Source organism: Trachypithecus francoisi, unplaced genomic scaffold, assembly GCF_009764315.1.
Source record: "Trachypithecus francoisi isolate TF-2019V2 unplaced genomic scaffold, Tfra_2.0 Lachesis_group19, whole genome shotgun sequence".
Lineage (NCBI taxonomy): Eukaryota > Metazoa > Chordata > Mammalia > Primates > Cercopithecidae > Trachypithecus > Trachypithecus francoisi.
The window spans coordinates 4483524-4507366 of NW_022681464.1; the positions used below are offsets into that span (position 1 = coordinate 4483524).

The window sequence follows — 23843 nt, forward strand, 5'->3', positions numbered from 1 at the left end:
TCAACTTCCCCAGGTTCCCACCTTGGCCTCCTGAGAAGGTGGGACCACAGGCACACCACCATGCCTGGCTAAGTTTTGTATTTTTTGTAATGATGGGGTTTCACCATGTTGCACAGGCTGGTCTGTAACTCCTGGGCTCAAGCAATCCGCCTGCCTTGGCCTCCGAGTGCTGGTATTACAGGCACGAACCACTGCCCCCAGCCGATCATCACTACTTTGGAGTCTCCACAACTAGCCAGGAGTCAAAAATTTTGGCCAGAGAAGCCCCAGAACCCAGAGGAATCGAACAGTAAGTACTACAACAGTGTTTCTAAATATGTGTGCTGTAAAGCTCCCCAGGTTCCTGAGATGTTAATTGGTAGTACCTGGTGAAATAGGACTGAGAAAGGGGTTCAATAGAGCTGACAGGCCTCTGGACTGCAGGATTTCTCAACACCTTTAAGCAATGTGCTATGCCCCTTATATATGTTGTCTTGTTTAACAATCTATGACATGGGTCTTACTGTTTTTCCCATTTTTTAAATGAACAAGCTGAAGAAACTCGGAGAGTGAGTTACCTGCTCCAGACCACACAGAGGTACCACCATAAGTCACAGAACGGGACTGTAGGATCAGGTCTTTCTGGCATCCCACACTGGTTTATGATCATTTGAAGCAATACTGTTTTTAATATGTTGACAGGCACTACACCACTCCTAGAAGGACAGACAGCAATAAAGTGTTTCCCAAACTGATTTGACTGAGGAGCCCCTCTGAGTGAATCAGCACTCAAGACCAGCTTTCCATGGAGCATGTTTTAAGAAACATTGTAGGGCAAATAATGTTTATTAATAGGGACACATAAATGAAACCTCAGTTTAATAGATAAGCATTTTTTACCTCTAGGTTCATAAGCTTCACTTGATGGCTCATTTCTTTTGAATGCTATTTGGTATGACATTGCAATTCTAACATATTCACTCTTTTGGATTTGACTTACCTCGTAATTTGACTCATTATGTCACTAATTTTGGTAAACTATATTCACATCAAGAGTATAAACTTTAACTTGCTGTGTATCTCAATGGGTCTGCAATTTGCATTTCGGGGTGAGATGATTCTTTATTGTACATTACTGACCAAAATTTTGCAGGACATCTAGTATCCCTGATCCCTGCTGACTAAATATCAGTAGCAGTACCACTACCACCACCACCACCACCGCCCACAATACTCAGTCACTGTGACAAGAAAACATCCCCATAATTTCAAACCTGCTTCCAGAGGAGCAGTGTCACCCAAGCTGAGAACTATGGGTTAAGAGTCAAATAGAAAGTTCAATAAAATGTGAAAACAAACACCTAGCCAAACCCTGCATTCAGTATTCCAGCAAAGCTATGGTCATGCTATCGTCAATCCTGCGTGTCCAGCGTTTCATGACATTTCTCCTTATTCTGTTAATAACACAAACAGATTCAATACAAACTGCCAAAATACCATTTTTAGCCACGAGGGCTGAGTCCTGTGCTCTTTGCCAATAGCAGCAATAAAGCTGGGCAGAAGCTAAACCTAGGACTGCATGGAATATTGGCTACCTGTGGTAGTAGCACAAAATGAGACGTATACGTGAATAGTCTATCATTTTGTCAAATCTGGACTTTAAAAAGGATGCTGGGGGCTTTTTTCTCTTAAAAAGATTTATTATCAAAAAGCTTGCTCCCTTTAAATACTGAGCCAATTCATCAATGCAGCTCCATTCTTTTTAGGATTATTAAGGCCCAAATAATCCCAGACTAAAACAAGAAATAAAAAACTGGACTGTAGGTTCAGTAACATATTCACAGACATGTCAGTATGCACCCAGGAACACTGGTTTCATTTCTTGATTGGAATGCTTATCACCATAAAATCTTCTGCTAGAGTCACTTCTTGGAGATCTAACACTGATTCAGCTTGCTTTTTTAGTTCTGCAATGCCATCTGTTTCTCCTTCTCTGGCCAAGGCAACTGGTTTGTACCTCTGACTGAAGTGAGTCAGAACCAGCCTCTTTGCACGGCACAACTTTGCAAATGTCGCTGCCATCTGTGGTGTGCTGTGGCCGTGCTCCTTTGCTTTGTCCATCTGGGCATCATCCAGGGTCGCTTCGTGGATCAACAGGTCTGCTTCAAAGCACAGCTTTACTCCTCCATCACCCACAACCCCAGAGCAGTCACCCAATATGCAGATTTTTCTTCCAACAATAGGCTTTTTTAAGACATCTTGGGGAGAAATTGTAACCCCATTTTCCAGAACAACAGAAATTCCATTTTTCAGCTTCCCATAGGCAGGACCTGGTGGAACACCTAATGATGAAGGCAGATAACATTACATCATAGGAATGGAATTTATGACTTTTCAAGAGTCTGTTTTAACAGCATCGCAAATAGCTAATGGAAAAGGCATCCATAATTGTTATAAATGTTTTACTACTTGTGGAAAACTGGGATTATTTATACATTTTTAAAGTTTCAGTGTTGATTGATATTAGCAATGCCTTAGTACTTAAAACATTTCCCATGCATACATGTCAGACAAGTTTTAGTCTCCTAAGTATCACTAGGACCTTATTGTAGTCACTATAACATCCTTGATTCTCTGTTGTGCAAGGAAACAACAGTTTTTGAGAGTGCTTTATTTAATAAGCTCACTTTTGGGTAAAATTTGAGAGTGCATTTAAATAATGATATAATCAGGCTGGGCACAGTGGCTCATGCCTGTAATCCTAGCACTTTGTGAGGCCAAGGCAGGCAGATCACTCGAGCTCAGGAGTTCGAGACCAGCCTGGCCACATGGCGAGACCTTGCCTCTACTAAAAATACAAAAAATTAGCCAGGCGTAGTGGTGCACACCTGTAGTCCCAGCTACATGGGAGGCCAAGGCACAAGAATTGCTTTAACCCAGGGGGCAGAAGTTGCAGTGAGCGAGCTGAGATCACACCACTGCACTCCAGCCTGGACAACAGAGTGAGACTGCCTCAAAAAAAAAAAAAAAAAAAAAACACGATATAATCAACACCTAGTCAAAAAAGGAACCTACAAAGTAACTTAATAAAAAAATTGTTAGTGAAGATTGCTTGTATTACAAGATCAAGGGGCATTTTTTCAGGCAATTGTACATTATTAATCTTCTTGGCAGATAGGGGCAGTTCCACACTTAATCAAAGTGGGCTTAAATCTCATATTAATTTAAAATAAGACCTGATCATCACTATGGACAATACTTACAAACTAGTATAACATGACCACCAATTCCAACACAGATCATGTTTAAAGTTTCCAAATATAATAGTATTTCCACAGGCTTTCAGGTAATAAAAGTACCATTAACCTAAGTCACTTTTCCTCATTATCTAGCATTTTGTTTTAGTTGAGGAAGAGATCGCATAAATAAAAAAACAAGCACACACAAAATGCCACCATGCTTTTTACAGGCACTGCCACACCATGCCCATGACGGCAGTGAGACTGGAGATATAATGTACCTGGACTCTACCTCGCAAGAGGTGCTGAAGATCCCCTCTTGCATACTAGCTTAGCATGGAGGAGGTGTGAAGCCTTAGATGGGCCCCAAGCCCACCTCTGCATGCTTGCTTTCCAATGTAATGAATCCTGGTATATCAAACTGGTTGAGGTACAGGGTTTTGAATACCAAATTAATTTAATGAAGGTTAAATTAGTAAGCAAAGTAGATAGAGAAGGAAACTCTGAAAGCACATGGTTGCAGTTGTAAGGTTAAGATCAATGGCAAAAATTCTCAGACCAAAGATGTCATCAAAAACACATATCAAAGGGAAGACGTGAAAAAATAAAGCCTGGACCTAAAGCCACCACCACTACCACCCAAATCACCTTGCCAACCACGATAGTATAAGAAAGAATGTGGATCCAGGGAGCTGAAGACAGGATTCAAATGTATACTTGGCTTTTGCTCTAAATAGCATTTTATGATCCCATGGATTTTCCTTAATAAGCAAACTTTGGGCAAAGGGACTAAGTGGAGAAAATGTCAGTTTTAGGCCTGGGATAGAGGAGTGGAAGTTTACTATGACAGTTTTTTTGTTTTTTTTTTGAGACAGAGTCTCACTTTGTCACCCAAGCTGGAGTATAGTAGCGTCATCTTGGCTCACTGCAGCCTTGACTTCCCGGGTTCAAGTGATCCTCCTGCTTCAGCCCCCTAAGTAGCTGGGACTACAGGCGCATGCCACCACACCCAGTTAATTTTTGTATTTTTAGTAGAGATGGGGTTTCGTCATGATGCCAAGGCTGGTCTTGAACTCCTGAACTCAAGTGATCCGCCCACCTCAGCCTCCCAAAGTGCTAGGATTACAGGCATAAGCCACCACTCCTGGCCTTACTGTGACACTTCTTACAGCTTCAGTTAACAGGAGCCCTATTGATGAGAAGGGGGGAAAAAACAAAAAAACAAAAAAAACACTTACCAAGGTCTTTTAGTTTCTGTGCATTGAGTTTACCTGGGCGTTTCTTTTCCACGACTGAAAACCCAAATGAGGGAATTCTGTGAAAGAGGCGAAATGCTTTTACAACAAACTGTTCATCATCAAACAGAAGGTACGAGTTTTCTTCTGAGTCTAATAGGATAGTTCTTCCTTGTTCCTCTTTGGGAGGACTGCCTGCTCTATTCACATGTGCAAATTCTTTTAATTCTTCTGCAAGACATTGATCCGCTGTAGGAACCAGTTCATGAACCACATAATGGAAGACCAGCTCCGTGTGAGAGAGTTCCATGGTTCGCCAGATAAAGTCCCGAAGCCCTACAGGGCCATAGATTTCAATAGGCTGTTTGGACACCATGGAGCCACTCTGCAGGCTGATTGTGCAGAGGAGCCCAGGAAGGCCAAAGAAATGGTCTCCATGAAGATGTGTGATGAAGATCTTGGTAATTCTCCCTTTTGATGGAGATAGAGAAATACATTTGGAAATTTTTCATTAACTAAAAGCCCATACAAAGCTATTTGAAACAAGCCTAACACTTTCCATTAAAAATAGTAAATTGAATTTAAAAGTTCTACTTACCATCATAAAATTATTCATTTACATTTTGCTACATGATTCCAAAAACAAGAAAGACAGGCTTTATTTCATCAGATGGTTTTTTGTTTGTTTGTTTGTTTTGTTTGTTTTTAATAGTTTTTTTAAAGAGACTCTGTCATCCAGGCTGGAGTGCAGTGGTGTGATCATAGCTCACTACAGCTTGACCTCCCGGGCTCAAGTGATCCTACTGCCTCAGCCTCCCAAGTAGCTAGGACTACAGGAGCCTACCACTATGTCTGGCTTTTTCTTTTTTTTTAATTTTGTAGAGATGGGGTCTTGCTATGTTGCCCAGGCTGATCTCAAACTCCTGGCCTTAAGCAATTCTCCCACCGTGGCCTCCAAAAGTGCTGGGATTACTGTGCCTAGCCCCACTAGATGGTTTCAGTAAGATATAACATTTTTCATAAAACATCTTCATATTACATAGTTTTACAGCTCCCAGAGTATTTTCATACATTTTCTGCCACATAAAAAAACAAGTAAAATATATAAGTGTACCAAAATAATTCACTTAACTATTAAATAGATAGGCCTCAAGTATCAAAAACATCTAGCAATTATATTGCTCCCTACTGCTCCCTCTGAGAAAAGCAAACATGTATTCCAGGAAAACAAAATGTTCCACTGGCTCCAACTGACTGGACCAGTGCCTGAACCCAAAATTGCCTTTTAAGGACTCCCTATGCTGGACAGGGATTAATCAATCAGGTCACAGCCTGCTTGTCTGGGTGAGGTTGAAGAAGATGGAGAAAAAGGAAGGAGGGTGAGGAAGGGAGGGGAAAAGGAGGAGGGAGAATGGAGGTAGGAGAGGAAGAAGGTGAGGAACTGAGAAGGAAGATGGGCAATAGATGTCAGAATGCAGGAGGGCCGATTATGTAAGGGTACTTGGGTCCATTCTTCCTTTCAGTCTGAACTAACACAACAGTTTTTTCAGTGCATATGGGCTTAGGTTATAACTTGGTTTAGCCAATGGTAAACTGAATTTATTGCTGGAATGTGGCAGGATGCCACATCAGCATTTTCTGAGACGCACCACATGGCATTTCAAAAGTAACAACCACAATTAACACATTTCTAGTACAAAAGAGGCTTCTGGTCCTTTGCTCAAGGCCCACCTATTTTAAATATTTGATGCTATAAAAGTACAGAAACAGTTTACTGATACCATAAAAGAACAGGAATAGTTTACTATAATGTGATTTGTTCCATAATATCAAGTGTTCTCCAAGGAAGTCTTCCCAGAATTACAACATCAAGCTCAGGCCCCAGCAACAGAGAGAACAATAGATTGGCACAGGCTGATTGTGGAACTTGTGAATCCCCAGGAGGCACTCTAGAAGTTTCCTCAATATGCTCTTTTTGTTTTTTTTACTGCCTGAATCCCTCATTTCCCCCGTCTCCCTGTCCAGATTGCCAAGCCACCTCCATGCGTGGCCTGAGGACTTCTGCAGACAAAATAACTATAGCAATAGGGCCAGGCACGGTGGCTCATGCCTGTAATCACACTTTGGGAGGCCAAGGCGGGCGGATCACCTGAGGTCGGGAGTTTGATCAGGCAGATCAGCCTGATTAACATGGAGAAACCCTGTCTCCACTAAAAATACACAATTAGGTGGGTGTGATGGCTCATGCCTGTAAGCCCAGCTACTCGGGTGGCTGAGGCAGGAGAATCGCTTGAACCCAGGAGGTGGAGGTTGTGGTGAGCCGAGATCACGCCATTGCACTCCAGCCTAGGCAACAAGAGCTAAACCCCATCTCAAAAAAAAAAAAAGAACTACAGCAGTCACTGAGTCCAGATCCCCCAGTGGCCTAAAAACTGCCAGCATGTGACTTTCTGGGCCCTTTCCCTATCTACTCTAAAACAAAGCCAAACTGAACACCAAAACAACCTGTGAACCCAAAGTGAGACAAATTAAGTAAAAAACTGCTTCTTACAGTTATCATAGTTTCAGGGAGACAAACACTTCATTTTTCAAGAAACCTGATTTCAAAGGGAGAAGGAATGGCAACCACAATTATCAAAGGTATGAGGAAGCTCTCAAATGAAGACACAAAAATGCCTGAGTTCCCTTTCCCTTGGAAACAAGGAAGTTATGGGGGAATATGTCATCCACAGAGGAGTGGAATACTGAGCATTCTCTTTTTTTTTTTTTTTTTTTTTTTTTGAGACGGAGTCTCGCTCTGCCGCCCAGGCTGGAGTGCAGTGGCCGGATCTCAGCTCACTGCAAGCTCCGCCTCCCGGGTTCACGCCATTCTCCTGCCTCAGCCTCCCGAGTAGCTGGGACTACAGGCGCCCGCCACGTCGCCCGGCTAGTTTTTTGGTATTTTTAGTAGAGACGGGGTTTCACCATGTTAGCCAGGATGGTCTCGATCTTCTGACCTCGTGATCCGCCCGTCTCGGCCTCCCAAAGTGCTGGGATTACAGGCTTGAGCCACCGCGCCCGGCCTGAGCATTCTCTAAAAATGAAGACAAAGGTATATTTACTGGATTTGGAAAAGCTGCAATATATGGTTTGTATACATTGTTCAGTTGAAAAAAAAAGCAGGTTATGCCAAGAGCAGTATAATTCTATGTATGCAGAACTATACACACACTCACACACACACTGTACTGTCACCATATCTATAATACATAGAAAATTCACCTATGAGGGGGGACTCGGACTTTTCTTATTTACACTTTTCTGTTTTCTTTGAGTTTTTACAATAAGCATTTATACTTTTTATATCATTTAAAAAATCATGCTCTTACAATACTTTTTCTTTTTTTTGAGACAGAGTCTTGCTCTGTCACCCAGGCAGGAGTGCAGTAGCTTGATCTCTACTCACTGCAACCTCCAACTTCCAGGCTCAAGCGATTCTCCTGCCTCAGCCTCCTGAGTAGCTGGGATTACAGGCGTCCGCCACCATGCCCAGCTAATTTTTGTATTTTTAGTAGAGACAGTGTTTCACCATGTTCGAGGAGGTCACCTCAAACTCCCGACCTCAGGTGATCCGCTCCGATCCTCGGCCTCCCAAAGTGCTAGGATTACAGGCGTGAGCCACCACGCCTGGCCTATAATACTTTTAATAATCATTTCATATGTGCACATGAGTATAGGGTATAGAATAATATACATGGAAGACTTGGAGGAGTGGGAGGGTGACTGGAGGATGAGGGATGATTAGTTACCTGATGGGTGCAATGTACATTATTTGGTGATGGGTGCAATGTACATTATTTGGTGATGGGTACACTAAATCCCAGACTTCATCACTATGTAATATATCATGTAACAAAACTGCAATTGTATTCAAAATTTATTATTCCTGGAGGTAGTACAAGCTGAAAGGGTTTCAACCTATTATGGACCTAACGACAGGTCCATAATAGGTTATGGAGAGAAATTAGTATGTACTGAGGGTGCTTCATTCCAGTTTGAGACTGGGGGCATCTGAAGTAGTAGAGAGTCACAGTTAATGCTCTGGGATTACTATCTCACCTTCCTCTCTAAGGCCAGAAATTTTTCTTTTTTTTCTTTTGAGATGGAGTCTCGCTCTGTCGCCCAGGCTGGAGTGCAGTGGCGCGATCTCGGCTCACCGCAACTTCTGCCTCCCAGGTTCAAGCAATTCTCCTGCCTCAGCCTCCCAAGTAGCTGGGATTACAGGCACCTGCCACCACACCCTGCTAATTTTTGTATTTTCAGTAGAGATGGGGTTTCACCTTGTTGGCCAGGCTAGTCTCAAACTCCTGACCTTGCTCGTGATCCACCTGCTTTGGCCTCCCAAAGTGCTGGGATTAGAGGTGTGGGCCACCACTCCTGGCCTCAGAAATTTTTTTTTCTAAGCCTATAGAAATGTAGTAAACTAAAGGCTCCTTTGTGCTTTTGGGGGTTTTTGTTTGTTTGTTTGGGTTTTTTTGGCCAGGATTAGATTTACCAACTATATGTATGAATGCATGCATTCATGCTTATTTACTTATTTGTTGAGACAGGGTCTTGCTCTGTCACCACGCTGGAGTGCAGTGGCTCAATCATGGCTCACTGCAGCTTTGACCTTCTGGGCTCAAAGGATCCTCCCGCCTCGGCCTCCTGCTGGGACCACAGGTGCAAACCACCACACCCGACTTTTTTATTTCTTGTAGAGACAGAGTCTCTTTATGTTGCCCAGGTTGGTCTCAAACTCTTGGCCTCAAGTGATCTTCCTGCCTTGGCCTCCCGAAGTGCTGAGATTACAGGCATGAGCCACTGTGCCCAACTCCAACTGTTTATTTAAATCCTATATAGACTGGGCGCAGTGGCTCACACCTGAATGCTAGCACTTTGGGAGGACATGGTGGGCGGATGGCCTGAGCCCAGGAGTTTGACATTAGCCTGGGCAACATGGCAAAATCCCATCTCTACTAAAAATACAAAAAAAAAAAAAAAAAAAAGCCAAGTGTGGTGGTGTGTGCCTATAATCTCAGCTACTCAGGAGGCTGAGGCATAAGAATCACTTGAACCCAGGAGGCAGAGGTTATAGTGAGCCAAGATCACACCACTGCACTCCAGCCTGGGTGACAGAGCAAGACTCTGTCTCAAAAAAAAAAAAAAAATCATATATAAAGGAACTGTAAAATTGTGGTGGATATTTTACGTGGTCCCTGTGGCCCCTATCCCTTGGTGTTCACATCCTATAATCCCCTCTCCTTCAGTGTGGCCAGGACTTGTGACTTGTTTCTAACCAGTAGAATATGGCACAAGAATGCTATGTGATTGCGTTATGGGACATAAGACTCCATCTTGCTAGCAGACTTACTCTAGAGTCTCCTTCTCCCATGCTGGCTATGAAGAAGCAAGCTACCATGAAGCAGAAACCCACAATGCAGAGAACTCAAGGAGCTCAGGGCAGACTGTCCTACCACTGTATGGGTTCTGCCAACAACCTCAAAGAGCTGAGAAATCTTCCCCAGCTGGGCCTCTGATGAAATTGCCAACTGCAGCCAACACCTAGACTGCAGTCTACTGAGACCCTGAGGCAGAAAATCTAGCTAAGCCAGGCCCGAACTCCCTAACCCACAGTAACTAGGAGATAATAAATGCAAATAAGCCACTAAATTTATAATCTGTTATGCATTATTAGATAGTATCAGATAACTAACACACGTATTAAATAAAAAGATGTATTCCCACAGCCAAACCTCTGGTACTCACTGTTAACAATTTCTTGTTTCTATTTTTGTACACCTTGCCACCTCAACTCCTACTGTCTGAAATGTTATCAAGTCTCTACTCTGACCTGTGCCTGCCCAGAGGGCTCTCATGAAGGTTCTCATGAAAGGAAAATTGTATGATCCAAGTAAAGCAAAGAATAGCACCTAACTGATCTCAAAGTTTCAACACAAGACAGTATATAATTAGGGTTCAGCTGTACATACCTGAAGGCCACATGTCCCAAACAATATGCATTAGCTCCTTCCTCCAACAACTCTTTTCCTGACTTCTTCTTTAAGTCCAGGACATCACCATCAGTAACTTGTATTAATTCTTCACTTCCTCACACACTAGACATTCAGTGACCACCTCCTCTTGGCTCTACAAATACCTCTTAAATTGAATCTCTCATCTCCATCTCTATACTTCAACATCCTCATTCTCTCTCTCACACACACATACACAGTGATGATATGGTTTGGCTGTGTCCCCGCCCAAATCTCATCTTGAATTATAGCTCCTATAGTCTCCCACATCATGGGAGGGACCTGGTGGGAAATAAATGAATCATGGGGGCAGGTTTTCTCATGCTGTTCTCACAACAGTGAATCAGTCTCATGAGGTCTGATGGTTTGATAAAGCGCAGTCCCCCTGCACATGCTCGCTTGCCTGCCACCATGTAAGACATACCTTTGCTCTGCCTTTGCCTTCCACCATGATTGTGAGGCCTCCCCAGCTATGTGGAACTGTGAGTCCATTAAACCTCTTTTCTTTTTATTAATAAATTACTCAGTCTTGGGTATTTCTTCATAGCAGGATGAAAATGGCCTGATACAGTAAATTGGTATTGGTAGAGTGGGATAATGCTATAAAGATACCCGGAAATGTGGAAATGACTTTGGAACTGGGTAGCAGGCAGAGGTTGGAACAGTTTGGAGTGCTCAGAAGGAGACAGGAAAATGTGGGAAGGTTTAGAACTTCCCAGAGACTTGGGAGGGCTTAGAAGACAGGAAGACGTGGAAGTTTGGAATTTCCTATTGAATGGTTTTGACCAAACAGCCCAGACTGAGGTGGTCTCAGATGGAGATGAGGAACTCATTGGGAACTGAAGCAAAGATGATTTTTGCTATGCTTTAGCAAAGAGGGCAGCATTGTGCCACTGCCCTAGAGATCTGTGGAACTTTGAACTTGAAAGAGATGATTCAGGGTATCTGGCAGAAGAAATTTCTAAGCAGCAAAGCATTCAAGAAGTGACTTGGGTGCTCTTAAAAGCATTCACTTTTATGTGTTCACAAAGATACGGTTTGGAATTGGAACTTATGTTTAAAGGGAAGCAGAGCATAAAAGTTCAGAAAATTTGCATCCTGACGATGTGATAGAAAAGAAAATCCCATTTTCTGATGACAAATTCAAGCTGGCTGCAGAAATTTGTGTAAGTAATGAGGAGCCAAATGTTAATCACCAAGACAATGGGGAAAATGTTGCCAGGGCATGTCAGAGGTCTTCCCAGCAGCCCCTCCCATCACATGCCCAGATGCCTAGAAGGAAAAATGGTTTCCTGGCCTGGGCCCAGGGCCTTGCTGTTTTGTGCAGTCTCGGGACTTGGTGCCCTGCGTACCAGTGTGGCTTAAAGGGGCCAAGGTATAGCTCAGGCTGTTACTTCAGAGAGTGCAAACCCTAAGCCTCGGCAGCTTAGATGTGGTGTTGGGCCAGTGGAAGCACAGATGTCAAGAATTGAGGTTTGGGAACCTCCTTCTAGATTTCAGAGGATGTATGGAAAAACCTGGATGTCCAGGCAGAAGTCTTCTGCAGGGGTGGAGCCCTCATGAAGAACCTCTACTAGGGCAGTGTGGAAGGGAAATATGGGGTGTGAGACCCCACACATAGCCACTGGGACACTGCTTAGCACAGCTGTGAGAAGAGGGCTACCATCCTCTAGAACCCAGAATAGCAGATATATTGACAGCTTGCACTGTGTGCATGGAAAAGCTCTAGACACTCAACGCCAACCCATGAAAACAGCCAGGAAGTGGGCTGCATCCTGTAAAGCCAAGGGAGTGGAACTGTCCAATATAATGGGAACCTACCCCTTGCATCAGCATGCCCTGGATGTGAGACATGAAGTCAAAGGAGATCATTTCAGAGCTTTAAGATTTGACTGTCCTATTGGATTTTGGACTTGCATGGGGCCTGTAGCCCCTTTGTTTTGGCCAATTTCTCCCATTTTGAATGGGTATATTTACCCAATGCCTGTACACCCACTGTATCTAAGAAGTAACTGACTTTCTTTTGATTTTACGGGTTCATAGGTGGAAGGGATTTGCCTTGTTTCAGATAAGACTTTGGACTGTGGACTTTTGAAGTAATGCTGAAATGAGTTAAGACTTTGGGGGACTATTGGGAAGGCATGATTGGTTTTGAAATGTGAGGACATAAGGTTAAAGAGGGGCCAGGGGTGGAATGATATGGTTTACCTATGTCCCACTGAAATCTCACCTTGAATTGTAGCTCCCATAGTCCCTACATGTCATGGGAGGGACCTGGTGGGAAGTAATTGAATCATGGGGGGCAGGTTCTCTCATGCTGTTTTCATGATAGTAAGTCTCACGAGATCTGATGAGTTGATAAAGGGTGGTTCCCCTGCACATGCTCTCTTGCCTTCCACCATGTAAGACATGCCTTTGCTCTGCCTTTGCCTTCCACCATGATTGTGAGGCCTCCCCAGTCATGTGGAACTGCGAGTCCATTAAACCTCTTTTTTTGTTGTTGTTTTAATAAATTACCCAGTCTTCGGTATTTCTTCATAGCAGTATAAAAATAAACCAATACAAGTGAATTGCAACTGCCTTGGAACTGGTCTCCCTGATGCTATTCTCTCTCTCCCAATACATGTGCCATCAGAAAACTCTGTCCTAAAACACAAACAAGATCGCATTATTCTCCCCTTAAAAACATGAATGGTTCCTTTTTCCCAGTAAAATAATAAAGTCTAAATATCTTACTATGCTATAGAGGACTTCACAGTCAGCCCTCACTTTTTCAGCATTCCTAGTTCCATCTAGCCTAGCTAAGCACTCAATGCTCCCCAACATGCCAGTAGTTTCCTGGAAACTTCCTTACTTGTTGCTTACTTTGTTGTCTGTTCCCTCAATGTCCATCTCTACTTCTCTCTCAGAAAAACTTCTGTTTATCTCTTGGATCCCAGCTCAACTGTTAACAATCTCTAGGATGCCTTCTCTTAATGAATGGTTAGTTACTTCCCCCTCCTTTGTGTTCCAAAGTACTTAGAAAATACCTCCATTATTCTGCTTATCAGATTACATGATTGATTACCATCCGTTTGCATGTCAGTTTCCATCACTAGACCAAGAGATCATTGAACACTAGAAGTATCTTTAGTCACCAAGTGCCAGGTGCTGTGATGAGTTGTAGGAATAATGATTTCAATACTATTTATCAAGACCTAATAAGTGAGAGGCACTATGCTAAGTTGCTTATCCATTCACTAAAGTAAAGTACGTTCCATGATCATTTACATACTAGTAAGATGCCTAGCTGAAGACATATAGCTAGGCATCTACTAGGTATATAAATGATCATGGAACCTACTTTACAGTATGGGGAGATAAAGAACCCAGAAACAAACTAAATAACATAATTTCAGACACTGATGATGCAAAGAAGTCAATAAAAATAAGACTGGGGTGAGAGAGGAACTACTTAATCCAGGAGGATCTGGTAAAGCCTTTGAGAAGATGGCATTTGAGCTAAAATTTAACTGAGAAAGAGGCAACCACACAGAGAATAAATGATTACATGTAATTCTCATAACACCCTTTCTACTTGTAGACTTTTTATCCCCATTTGCAAGATGGGGAAAGTAAAGTCGAAGTTTGCTGATCTGCTAAGGTCACAAGCCCAAGACACAGCCAGGACTAGAACCCAGGTCTGCCTAACTCTGAGCTGAAGCTTTTCACCACTGGACTGCTCTGTCTCCCAGGTGCTGGCCTCTGCTCACTCCATTCCCTCTGGCTGAAATGCCCCTCTTCTCCTCAGCCCTGAAATTCCTCCTCCTCCTCTGACAACTGACAAGTCAACTTCTCTGAGAAGTTTGCCCTGATAACCTCAAGAGGAAAAGAGCATCTCCCTCCTCCAAACATTTCCTACCCTTTGCATCCTCTCAGGAAAACTATCTCCTGGTGGAAGTAAGTATGTACACTGCTTCCTTGCTAAAGTAGTGTCCATCTAATATGCCTGGTATATCCCATGACATTTCCCAAACCCCAAGCCTACATGAACCCTTGCTCTCAACATCCACAGGATAAATGAAAAGCAAGTAAATAAGTAAATGAAGTCCAGTGGATGTGGCCAGATGCCTGCAGGCCTTCCAAGTCTCACCAGGATCTAGCATTGAAGTGGGATGCAACCATCAGGGCTGTTTCTGAACAAAATGTGCAAGGAGAGCCAAGAAAATGAAGCAGGACAACAAAAAAATATTAATGAGATAGCTGAGGGCACACTAACCTGCTTTAAGTTGGCTTTTCACAAGCTGTGTCTGTGTTCCCTCCCCACAGTCAAAGAGCCAGCACTCGCCTTCACACCGAAGGACCACAGCAGAGGCACCCCGGGTTGGAGATGGATATGCTGCACCCGTCCCCAGAAATGTCACATCCATAGACATCTTCCACCCTGCAACAGAAAGATCATCTGGGGATTATTTCATATCACTGCACCAAAAACACATTCCTGTAATATTTATCACTATTATTACTTTTTGGTTATTTAGAAGTCTGGATTCTTGTTCTCTCATAGTATTCCACACATATCCACAGTAAGATTTTAAATAACTTGGCAAAACTACAAGTTAACAAATCTTGTATAATTGTTCACACACCCAAACAAACAAAAAAAACCAAACCTAGGCAATTAAAAACTATAGTGGAATTTTAACTATATGATGTTCTCAAAAAGGCAAAACTATGGAGACAGTAAAAAGAATAGCCCTTGCTAGTGATACAGGGGGAGGGAAGGAGGAATGAACAGGTGGAGCACAGGGGATGTTTAGGGCAGTGAAACGATTCTGTATGATATAGTAAGACAGACATACGTCATTATACATTGGTCAATTGTATACAGAATGAACAACACTAGAGTGAATGAGTTCAATGTAAACTTTAGTTGACAGTGTATCAATATTGGCTCATCAACTGTAACATGTAGCACATTTTTCTTTTTTTTTTTTCACGAGCCCTTAAGCTTCTGAACATGTACCACATTAATGCAAGATGTTAATACAAGGGAAACTGAGGGGTGAGAGGTAAGAGAGTATATGAGAACTCTCTGTACTCTCTACTTATTAACTATAAAATAAAATTCCTTCTAATAAACACTAAACAACAACAACTCTAGTTGAGATACTGGGCAAGAGATGGTATTTAATGATGCCTACCAAATGGTGTCTTTGATGCCCACAATGATCAGCCCTTTCTCTAAACAATCATAACAGTCATGCCCTATGATGCTCTACAGTCATGCTGATATTTCACAATAATGCTGAACAAATGTCTCACTCCCTACGTGACATGGTCCATGACTCACGAGCACTTGGGACTCTGCTATTTTAAGTGATCAGCAATAACCTGTTGAATGTGCAGGTTTATTCCAACTCCTAGCACTATTCCTTTCACTATTTCCAGGCGCATCTGACATCGCTGATATACTTATGAGATGGAAGATGTGTATCAAACAGAATAAATTAGAATGAACTGAAACTTATACATAACCTATTATAGATTATCCACATTGATGTCAGGGAAGAAAACAAGCTTAAGAAAAACTACTATAAGATCATTTGACCAACAGCTGGATATATAAGATACAAAAACTTCAATAACTCTTCTCAGTCTTAGCAATAACAAGATAAAAACAGAAATGGGGGGGGGACCCATTCCAAGAGCAAAAACAAAATTACCAGAAATAAAGTTAGCAGAAAAGGAACAGTACCCAAAAGATTCACACAAATAAGAGATATACATTACGTCCTTGATAGGATGACTTGAAATCACAGAGACATTTATCTTTCCTAAGCTAATGTAGATATATTTGGTGCAAATTCTATCAGATTTCCAGTGGGATTTATTTTGGAACAGAAACAATCCAAAAATCATACGGAAGAAAAAATAAATGTCTGAGAAGGGGCAAGAAAATTCCAAAAAGCAGTGAGTAGTGACCTGCCTTTCTAGATGTTAACATTTACTGCAGCAATCTGACATAATTAAAACAGAATAGGCTGGGTACGGTGGCTCATGCCTGTAATCCCAGCACTTTGGGAGGCTGAGGTGGGTGGATCACCTTAGGTCAGGAGTTTGAGACCAGCCTGGCCAAGACGGTGAAACCCTGTCTCTACTAAAAATACAAAAATTAGTTGGGCATGCTGGTGTACACCTGTAATCCCATCTACTCAGGAGGCTGAGGCAGGAGAATCACTTGAATCTGGGAGGCAGCAGTTGTAGTGAGTCAAGATTGTGCAATTGCACTCTAGCCTGGGTGACAGAGTGAGACTCTGTCTCAATAAATAAATAAATAAATAAAACAGAATAATATTGGCACAAAAATAGAGATAAAAGAGAAGGGAAAGTTCAGAAATAAACCAACTACTGGCCGGGCGCGGTGGCTCAAGCCTGTAATCCCAGCACTTTGGGAGGTCGAGACGGGCGGATCACGAGGTCAGGAGATCGAGACCATCCTGGCTAACACGGTGAAACCCCGTCTCTACTAAAAAAATACAAAAAACTAGCCGGGCGAGGTGGCGGGCGCCTGTAGTCCCAGCTACTTGGGAGGCTGAGGCAGGAGAATGGCCTAAACCCGGGAGGCAGAGCTTGCAGTGAGCTGAGATCTGGCCACTGCACTCCAGCCTGGGCGACAGAGCGAGACTCCATCCCAAAAAAAAAAAAAAAAGAAATAAACCAACTACCTATTGGAATCAATATAGTATACAACAAAGGTGTAAAAAGTGTGGTTTCTTTAATGAATGGCACTGACATAATTGGCTGTTCTAGCAGAAAAAAGCAAAGCAAGATGCTCACTTTGCATTGTATATAAAAATACATTTCACATAGTTAAGAAATTTCAATGTAAAAAATCCAATAACATGTTCAAAAGAATTAGGATAATGTTTACACCTTTAACTGTGGAGATGGGAAGCCCTTATTGGCAAGACATAAAATCCAGAAATTTTTAAAACAGACATTTTAACTAAATAAAATCTTTTATACATATCAAGACTCATAAAGTCAAAGGACAAGAAAAAAAAACCTGAAAAAAATAGTTTGGACCCCCTTATGAGAGGGGGTTAATGCTCCTTAAAAAAAGTTTATGCAAATGCATTCAAAATACAAAAATACTGGTGCAACAGAAAAACAGGCAAAGAATATATACACACACACATGCATGCACACACACACACATATATATGAATCACAGAAGAAATCCAAATGGCCTATAAGCATGAAAAAGGTTCAAACAACTATCATGTATCAATTTAAAAAATTAACATTAATAAATAAAAGATAAGGGTTCAGTCTTTTTTTTTTTTTTTTTTGAGACGGAGTCTGGCTCTGTCACCCAGGCTGGAGTGCAGTGGCCACATCTCAGCTCACTGCAAGCTCCGCCTCCCAGGTTCCCACCATTCTCTTGCCTCAGCCTCCCTAGTAGCTGGGACTACAGGCGCCCGCCACCTCGCCCGGCTAGTTTTTTGTATTTTTTTAGTAGAGACGGGGTTTCACCGTGTTAGCCAGGATGGTTTCGATCTCCTGACCTCGTGATCCACCCGTCTCGACCTCCCAAAGTGCTGGGATTACAGGCTTGAGCCACCGCGCCCGGCCGGGTTCAGTCTTCAGGTAGTTAGTGGAATGCAAAATAAAGAAAAAAGAGGCTGGGTGCAGTAGCTCATGCCTGTAATCCCAGCATTTTGGGAGGCTGGGGTGGGAGGATCGCTTGAGCCCAGGAGTTTGAGACCAGCCTAGGCAACATAGTGAGACCCTGTCTCTACAAAAAAATTAAAAACAAGTATCAGCTGGACATGGAGGCATGTGCTTATAGTCCCAGCTTGCCAGGAGGCCGAGGCACGAGGACCATTGGAACCTGGAAGGTTAAGGCTGCAGTGAGCAGTGATCTCACTGCTGCACTCAAGCCTGGGTGATAGAACAAGACAGAACAAGAACACTCTCACAACAAACAAACAAAAAAAGCGACCATTTACCACACATCAGCTGGCAGGCAAGTATCAATGGAGCAATGCTAGCCAGTGCTAACCAGGATGAGGGTAAATGGGTACTGTCACAAACTAATGGTGACAAAGTTATGAATTGCGATTATGCTTTGGGAGAATAATTTGGCAATATATATTACCAGTAATAATGATGCTGTTGATAATTATATGCTTTCACCCAGCAATTCCCATTTTTTGGAATCTACCCAAATAATAAAGACCTATGTACAATGACATATATTGTGGTGGTCTCAAGTTGGCTAAAATATGGAAGCAATCTAAATATGTCAATAGGAAAATGGCTGAATATTTTATTGTACATTTGTATTATTGTTTATTCTATCAACTATTTATTCTGCAGCTAATAAAGTCTTCTGTAACTACTGTCATGGAGGGATGACAGAGAAAAGTTACAGATGGCTATGGCATGATCTCATTTTTATAACAATACCCCAAACCCCTACATTTCTGTAAGACAGAGGAAGTCTGACGTGGGAGAGGATACACACCATCCTGTTAATATGGGTTATCTCAGGGGTGATTAAAGTGATGGGTTGGGGGCTGCATGGGGGATTAACTTTTCTTTTAAATCTTTGGATTATGTTTTAATGAGTGGCATCTTATTTAATTTTTTTAAAATTTATATTTACTTAACGCAGAATTTTTTTTTTTGGGGGGGGAAATGTGTCATACGCCCAAACATGCTTCTCTAACTACACACCACCTAGTCTTCCCTTCCATTTTGGGAAACAGCTCCTCCCCATATTTCCTGCCCCCAACCCTCATACATAAGGTGGTGCATCTCTACTTTAAGCATAGCCTTGAGGTTATTGCTAATATCCCTTCCACGTTTTACTCTACATTTTCACCTCCAAGATCAAGTCTTCCTCTAATAATAAAGGAGCTTTATTTGCAGAGGCTTCCTTATTGATTTGCAAGATAGGTAAGAATAAATAGAATGCAGAAAGTTAACATTTGTAAAGGCAAATGAACTGCAGAAGGAATAATAGAATATAATCACTTTGTCATCCCTAACAAATAATGGATTTAGATCAGTAGTACATAACCCCGGGGGCATATTAGAATCACCTGGAGAGCTTTTAAAACATATCAGTGAAGGTATGGTGGCTCATGCTTGTAAACTCAGCATTTTGGCAGGGTGGCTTGAGGCCAGGAGTTCAAGACCAGCCTGGGAAACACAGCAAGACTGTCTCTATAAAAAATTAGCCGGGCATGGTGGCATACACCTGTAGTCCCAAACAAAACAAAAAACCACATCAATAATTGGGCTCCATCCCAGAACATTTAAATAGGAAATTCTGCAAGTGAGACATGTTTCAGTATTAAAAAATAAAAAATAAAAAAAATAAAAAGCCTTCTCCTGTGATCCTAACATGGAGTCAGATTTGAGAACCACTTACTGAAAAGGCTAACAGAGAACTGCAATGGATGGATCAGGTTGATCTAAACTCACCAACTAATTAATCTTTTTAAAAGAAGTTTTATTCTGAAAAACTTTAGACATATATAGAAGTAGAAATTAGCATAATGCAATGCCACACACCCATCATCGAACTTCAACAATTGTTAACTCATGGGCAATCATGTTTCATCTATACACACCAACCCCATTACTCCAAGAATATTTGATAAGACAAACGTGTGCTGTCTGATGGAAGCACCCCATTAGGCAGCACGCATTGTCTAGCTGTCTCTCTTTCTGATGTTAACAGCCACTAGTGATCATTGCCAGAATCCATTATTTCATTAGGGGTTGCCAAAAGGTGATATTCTCTCATTTCTTTTGCATGTATTTGCTGGCATTCCCTGGTCAATCGTTACCCTATGATGCTAAAAGGTCCACAAAGAGGCAAGATGCTATTTAACTCCTGGCGTGATACAATGTGAAAAACACAGTAAGTCCCCATTAAGCTCTCTTGCCAAAAAATAGAACCTGACCTGAAGGCTACAGGTCTAAATACCTGCTTATTAAAGGAGATGGAAAAAGCAAAATCCTGGATGTAGAAAACGTGAACTGTACAAATGACTTGTTCTTCAAGTAAAATACAGGGAACAAAACAGAGACAGAGGGGAAAAGATTAAGAGAGATCTAACAGACATCAACCAAATGGAACGTGTGTAGTTTGTTTGGATACTGATGTGGACAAACCAGGGAAGAGGAGAAAGACAACTAGGAAAATGTAAATGCTGACTGGACAGTAGAGGGTAAAATGAGGTGCTAATTACACTGATAATGGCTTTATGTTTTAAAAGGTGTTATTGTGTTTTATAAACATGAACAAGATAACAGATGGAATGGTACATTTCAGATTTGCTTTCAAATACTACAGTGGGGGATAGGGTAACAGATGAAACAGGATTGATCATGAATTGGAAGTTCAGTATACTATTCAATTTTAGTATATGACTTGAAGGTTTCCATAATAATTTAAAAACAAATATAATGAAAACCCTCCAAACAGCTCGGGAAATAATTAGAAATTATTTCATCAATGGTGCATGTTTTGGGACATGCACCATTCTAGGCACTAGGAATTAAATGCGAGCAAACCAGATTAGGTCCCTGTCTTCTTGGAAAAAAAACAAAAACAAAAACCCAGCTGCTTGCTTTCTCAAGACTGTGATCCACATTCGGGGAAGTGCACATTCCAGTCGTGATCACAGTACTGTCATTTCACTCTGGGCCTGTGGATCTCGGTCCTGGCCACAGATCACAATTCCCCGGTGATGATGGGGCATCAGCATTTGGAGGCTTCCCAAGAGATTCTACTGGCTGCCGGGTTGAGAACCGGAGCTCCTTCGTTTTCAGACAGGCAGTGTCAACCCTGCAATCACCCTGTGGTGTGCACAGGGCAGATACCGCCGTCCTCCATCTTAGAGCTGAAAGAACCGGCGCCGGGAAGCAGAAAGTGAGAGGCCAAGGTACAGGCAGGGCCAGAGGCCAGATTTCCGCCTCTAGAGAGCTCAGGCTCCCCCATGAGACCGCGTTAGCCTCGAAAAAGGCGGGGTGTGCGGCGGCGCCGGGCGGCCGAGGCTCCGGCCCCGGGCGGTGAACGAGGCGAGTCCTCGCTCGCGGGCGCTCCCCAGGCTTAGGTCCCCGGCGCCAGGCCGGGCTGGTTGAGCCGGCGAGTCCTGAGGAAGCGCGCCCGCCCCCCTCTGGCATGCCCACCGCACTCACCCTCTCCCCGAGGCCCGCGCCAGGAGCCGAGGGAGGCGCAGGCCCGCACCCTGGCCCAACCGTCCGCGGGGCTGCAATGCGCCCGGGCGGAAGTGCGCCGCCGGCCGGGTCCCGCGCGGCCGCTCTAGGATGCGAGGGAGGTCCGCGCTCGGTGGCACCCGCCCGGGGCCTGGCTCTGGGCGCGCTTCCGGGCTTCCCCCGGGCCGCGAGGGCAGTGCCTGCGTTTACCTCCTTCCCAGGTCGCTGTCTGTCAGATGGTGACGGTCGACCTGAGGACCAGAGCGGGCTAAACCAAAAGGGAAAAAGTGACTCTTCTTTTGTTTTCCGTATAATATGTTCCACACAGGAGTGTTCTTCCTGATGTTTTGCTCTTATGTGTCTTTTTTGGTCTTTGGTTGGGATGAATCTTTACGGTCTTTCATCCACTAAGATCCTTTGCCTGACCATTCACCTTCATAAAGCTCCATCCATATTCCATTTTCCTACTCCAGGTTGGAATATTTGCTTAACATCTGAAGCTGATTGTACCGTACTCACTCCAAGCCTTGCAGACGTGTTCTCTTAGGTAGTGGACGTGGGATTGAAAAAGCCCAGGCTGGCCGTATGCAGAACGGGCACGTGGCGGTTATAGACCACAGGGAAAAACTCCTTCAGTTTGAATAACAACTTTAAAAAAGTATTTCAGTCTCCTATGTACTGCCAGATGCACTGATTTCGTGCTCAGTATACTTGAAGTGGTCAAAATATCCAGCAGCTGGCCGGGCGCCGTGGCTCACGCCTATAGTCTCAGCATTTTGGGAGGCCAAGGAGGGCGGATTGCCTGAGCTCAGGAGTTCGAGACCAACCTGGCCAACGTGGCAAAACCTCGTCTCTACTAAAAATACAAAACAAGGGGAAAAAAATTATCCGGGCATGGAGGCACACGCCTGTAGTCCCAGCTATGCGGGAGGCTTAGGCATGAGAATCGCTTGAACTTGGGAGGTGGAGGTTGCGGTGAGCCAAGATCGCCTTCCAGCCTGGGCGACAGAGCAAGACTCTGTCTACAAAAAAAAAAAAAAAAAAAAAAAATCCAGCGGCTTCAAAATAGGAATCGGAGTGGGGTTTTTTGAAACTACCAGGACAGAGAGACCAGCACTTGTTTAAAAATCATTAATTGATCTACTTATTGGACTCTTTTAACCTTTATTCAAATATTAATGGAGCTCTGACTTTGTGGATAGTATTATTTTTGGTGCTGAGAGATTTTTAAAATTTGTCATGGTCCCTGGTTTTGGGGTTTGTTTTTGAGACAGGGTCTCACTCTATCACCCCCGTTGGAGTGCAGTGACGCGATCTCAGCTTACTGCAACCTCTGACTCCTGGACTCAACCAATCCTCCCACCTCGGCTTCCCAAGTATTAGTAGCTGGGACTACAGGACTATAACCTCCCAAGTAGCTGGCACTACAGGCAAGTCACCACACCCAGCTAATTTTTTTTTTTTTTTAAGATGGGGTTTCACTATGTTGCCCAGGCTGGTCTCAAACTCCTAAGGTCAAGCAATCCACCCGCCTCAGTGTCCCAAAGTGCTGGGATTACAGGCGTGAGCCACCGTGCCCTGCCGGTCCCTGGTTTTAAGGAGCCTATACGCAGGCTGGCAAAAGTTGTGAGGAAACAATCCACTGAAAAGGATATGGAAAAAGGGAGATCACTAGCTAAGAGATCAGTGAGGAAGAGGTAGAATTTGAGCTGGGTCTTGTAGGATAGATGACACTTGAATTAATGTGGAAATGAAAAAAAATAAAATGGACTTGGTCAAGTGGGGTCTAAATTAGCAAAGCATTGAACACTGGAACTTGAACTTACCTATCCTGACACTTGCCTAGCTAAAAGTTCCTTAAGAAGACACATAGCATTCTATAGCTTGGTCTTGATCACAATCAGCTAGGACAGCAGTCCCCAACTTTTTTGGCACCACAGACCAGTTTCATGGAAGACAATCTTTCCTTGGGGGCAGGGGGTGGGGGATACAGTTTGGGAGTGAAAGTGTTCCATCTCAGATCATCAGGCATTAGTTAGATTCTCATAAGGAGCATGCAACCTAGATCCCTCACATGTACAATTCACAACAGGGTTCACGCTTCTGTAAGAATCTGA

The 23843-nt window shown here is 43.1% G+C and overlaps 1 protein-coding gene across 2 annotated transcripts; it reads right to left on the reverse strand.

Moving 5' to 3' along the window:
• Window positions 1–806: 806 nt before the first annotated feature.
• ELAC1 (elaC ribonuclease Z 1) lies at window positions 807–21865 on the reverse strand. Of its 2 annotated transcripts, XM_033177707.1 has the most exons (5): window positions 21709–21836; window positions 21366–21410; window positions 14765–14929; window positions 4457–4924; window positions 807–2321 (listed from the first exon to the last, which is right to left on the reverse strand). In XM_033177707.1, exons 3-5 carry the CDS (start codon window positions 14919–14921, stop codon window positions 1855–1857), a joined length of 1092 nt encoding a protein of 363 aa, XP_033033598.1. In that variant the 5' UTR covers window positions 14922–14929; window positions 21366–21410; window positions 21709–21836; the 3' UTR covers window positions 807–1854. The 2 variants fall into 2 exon arrangements, with proteins under 2 accessions (XP_033033598.1, XP_033033596.1); XM_033177705.1 differs by lacking the exon at window positions 21366–21410 and having other exon boundaries at window positions 21709–21865.
• Window positions 21866–23843: the final 1978 nt, after the last annotated feature.

Bases quoted from the DNA above. Each gene is read 5' to 3' on its own strand.
- ELAC1 (XM_033177705.1), bottom strand. From the start codon at position 14,921: ATGTCTATGGATGTGACATTTCTGGGGACGGGTGCAGCATATCCATCT. The intron at 4,925-14,764 runs GTTAGTGTGCCC...CTCCATCAAAAG, and splicing joins GAAAAGCCAACTTAAAGCAG to GGAGAATTACCAAGATCTTC. The intron at 2,322-4,456 runs GTAAGTGTTTTT...CTTCATCATTAG, and splicing joins ACAGAAACTAAAAGACCTTG to GTGTTCCACCAGGTCCTGCC.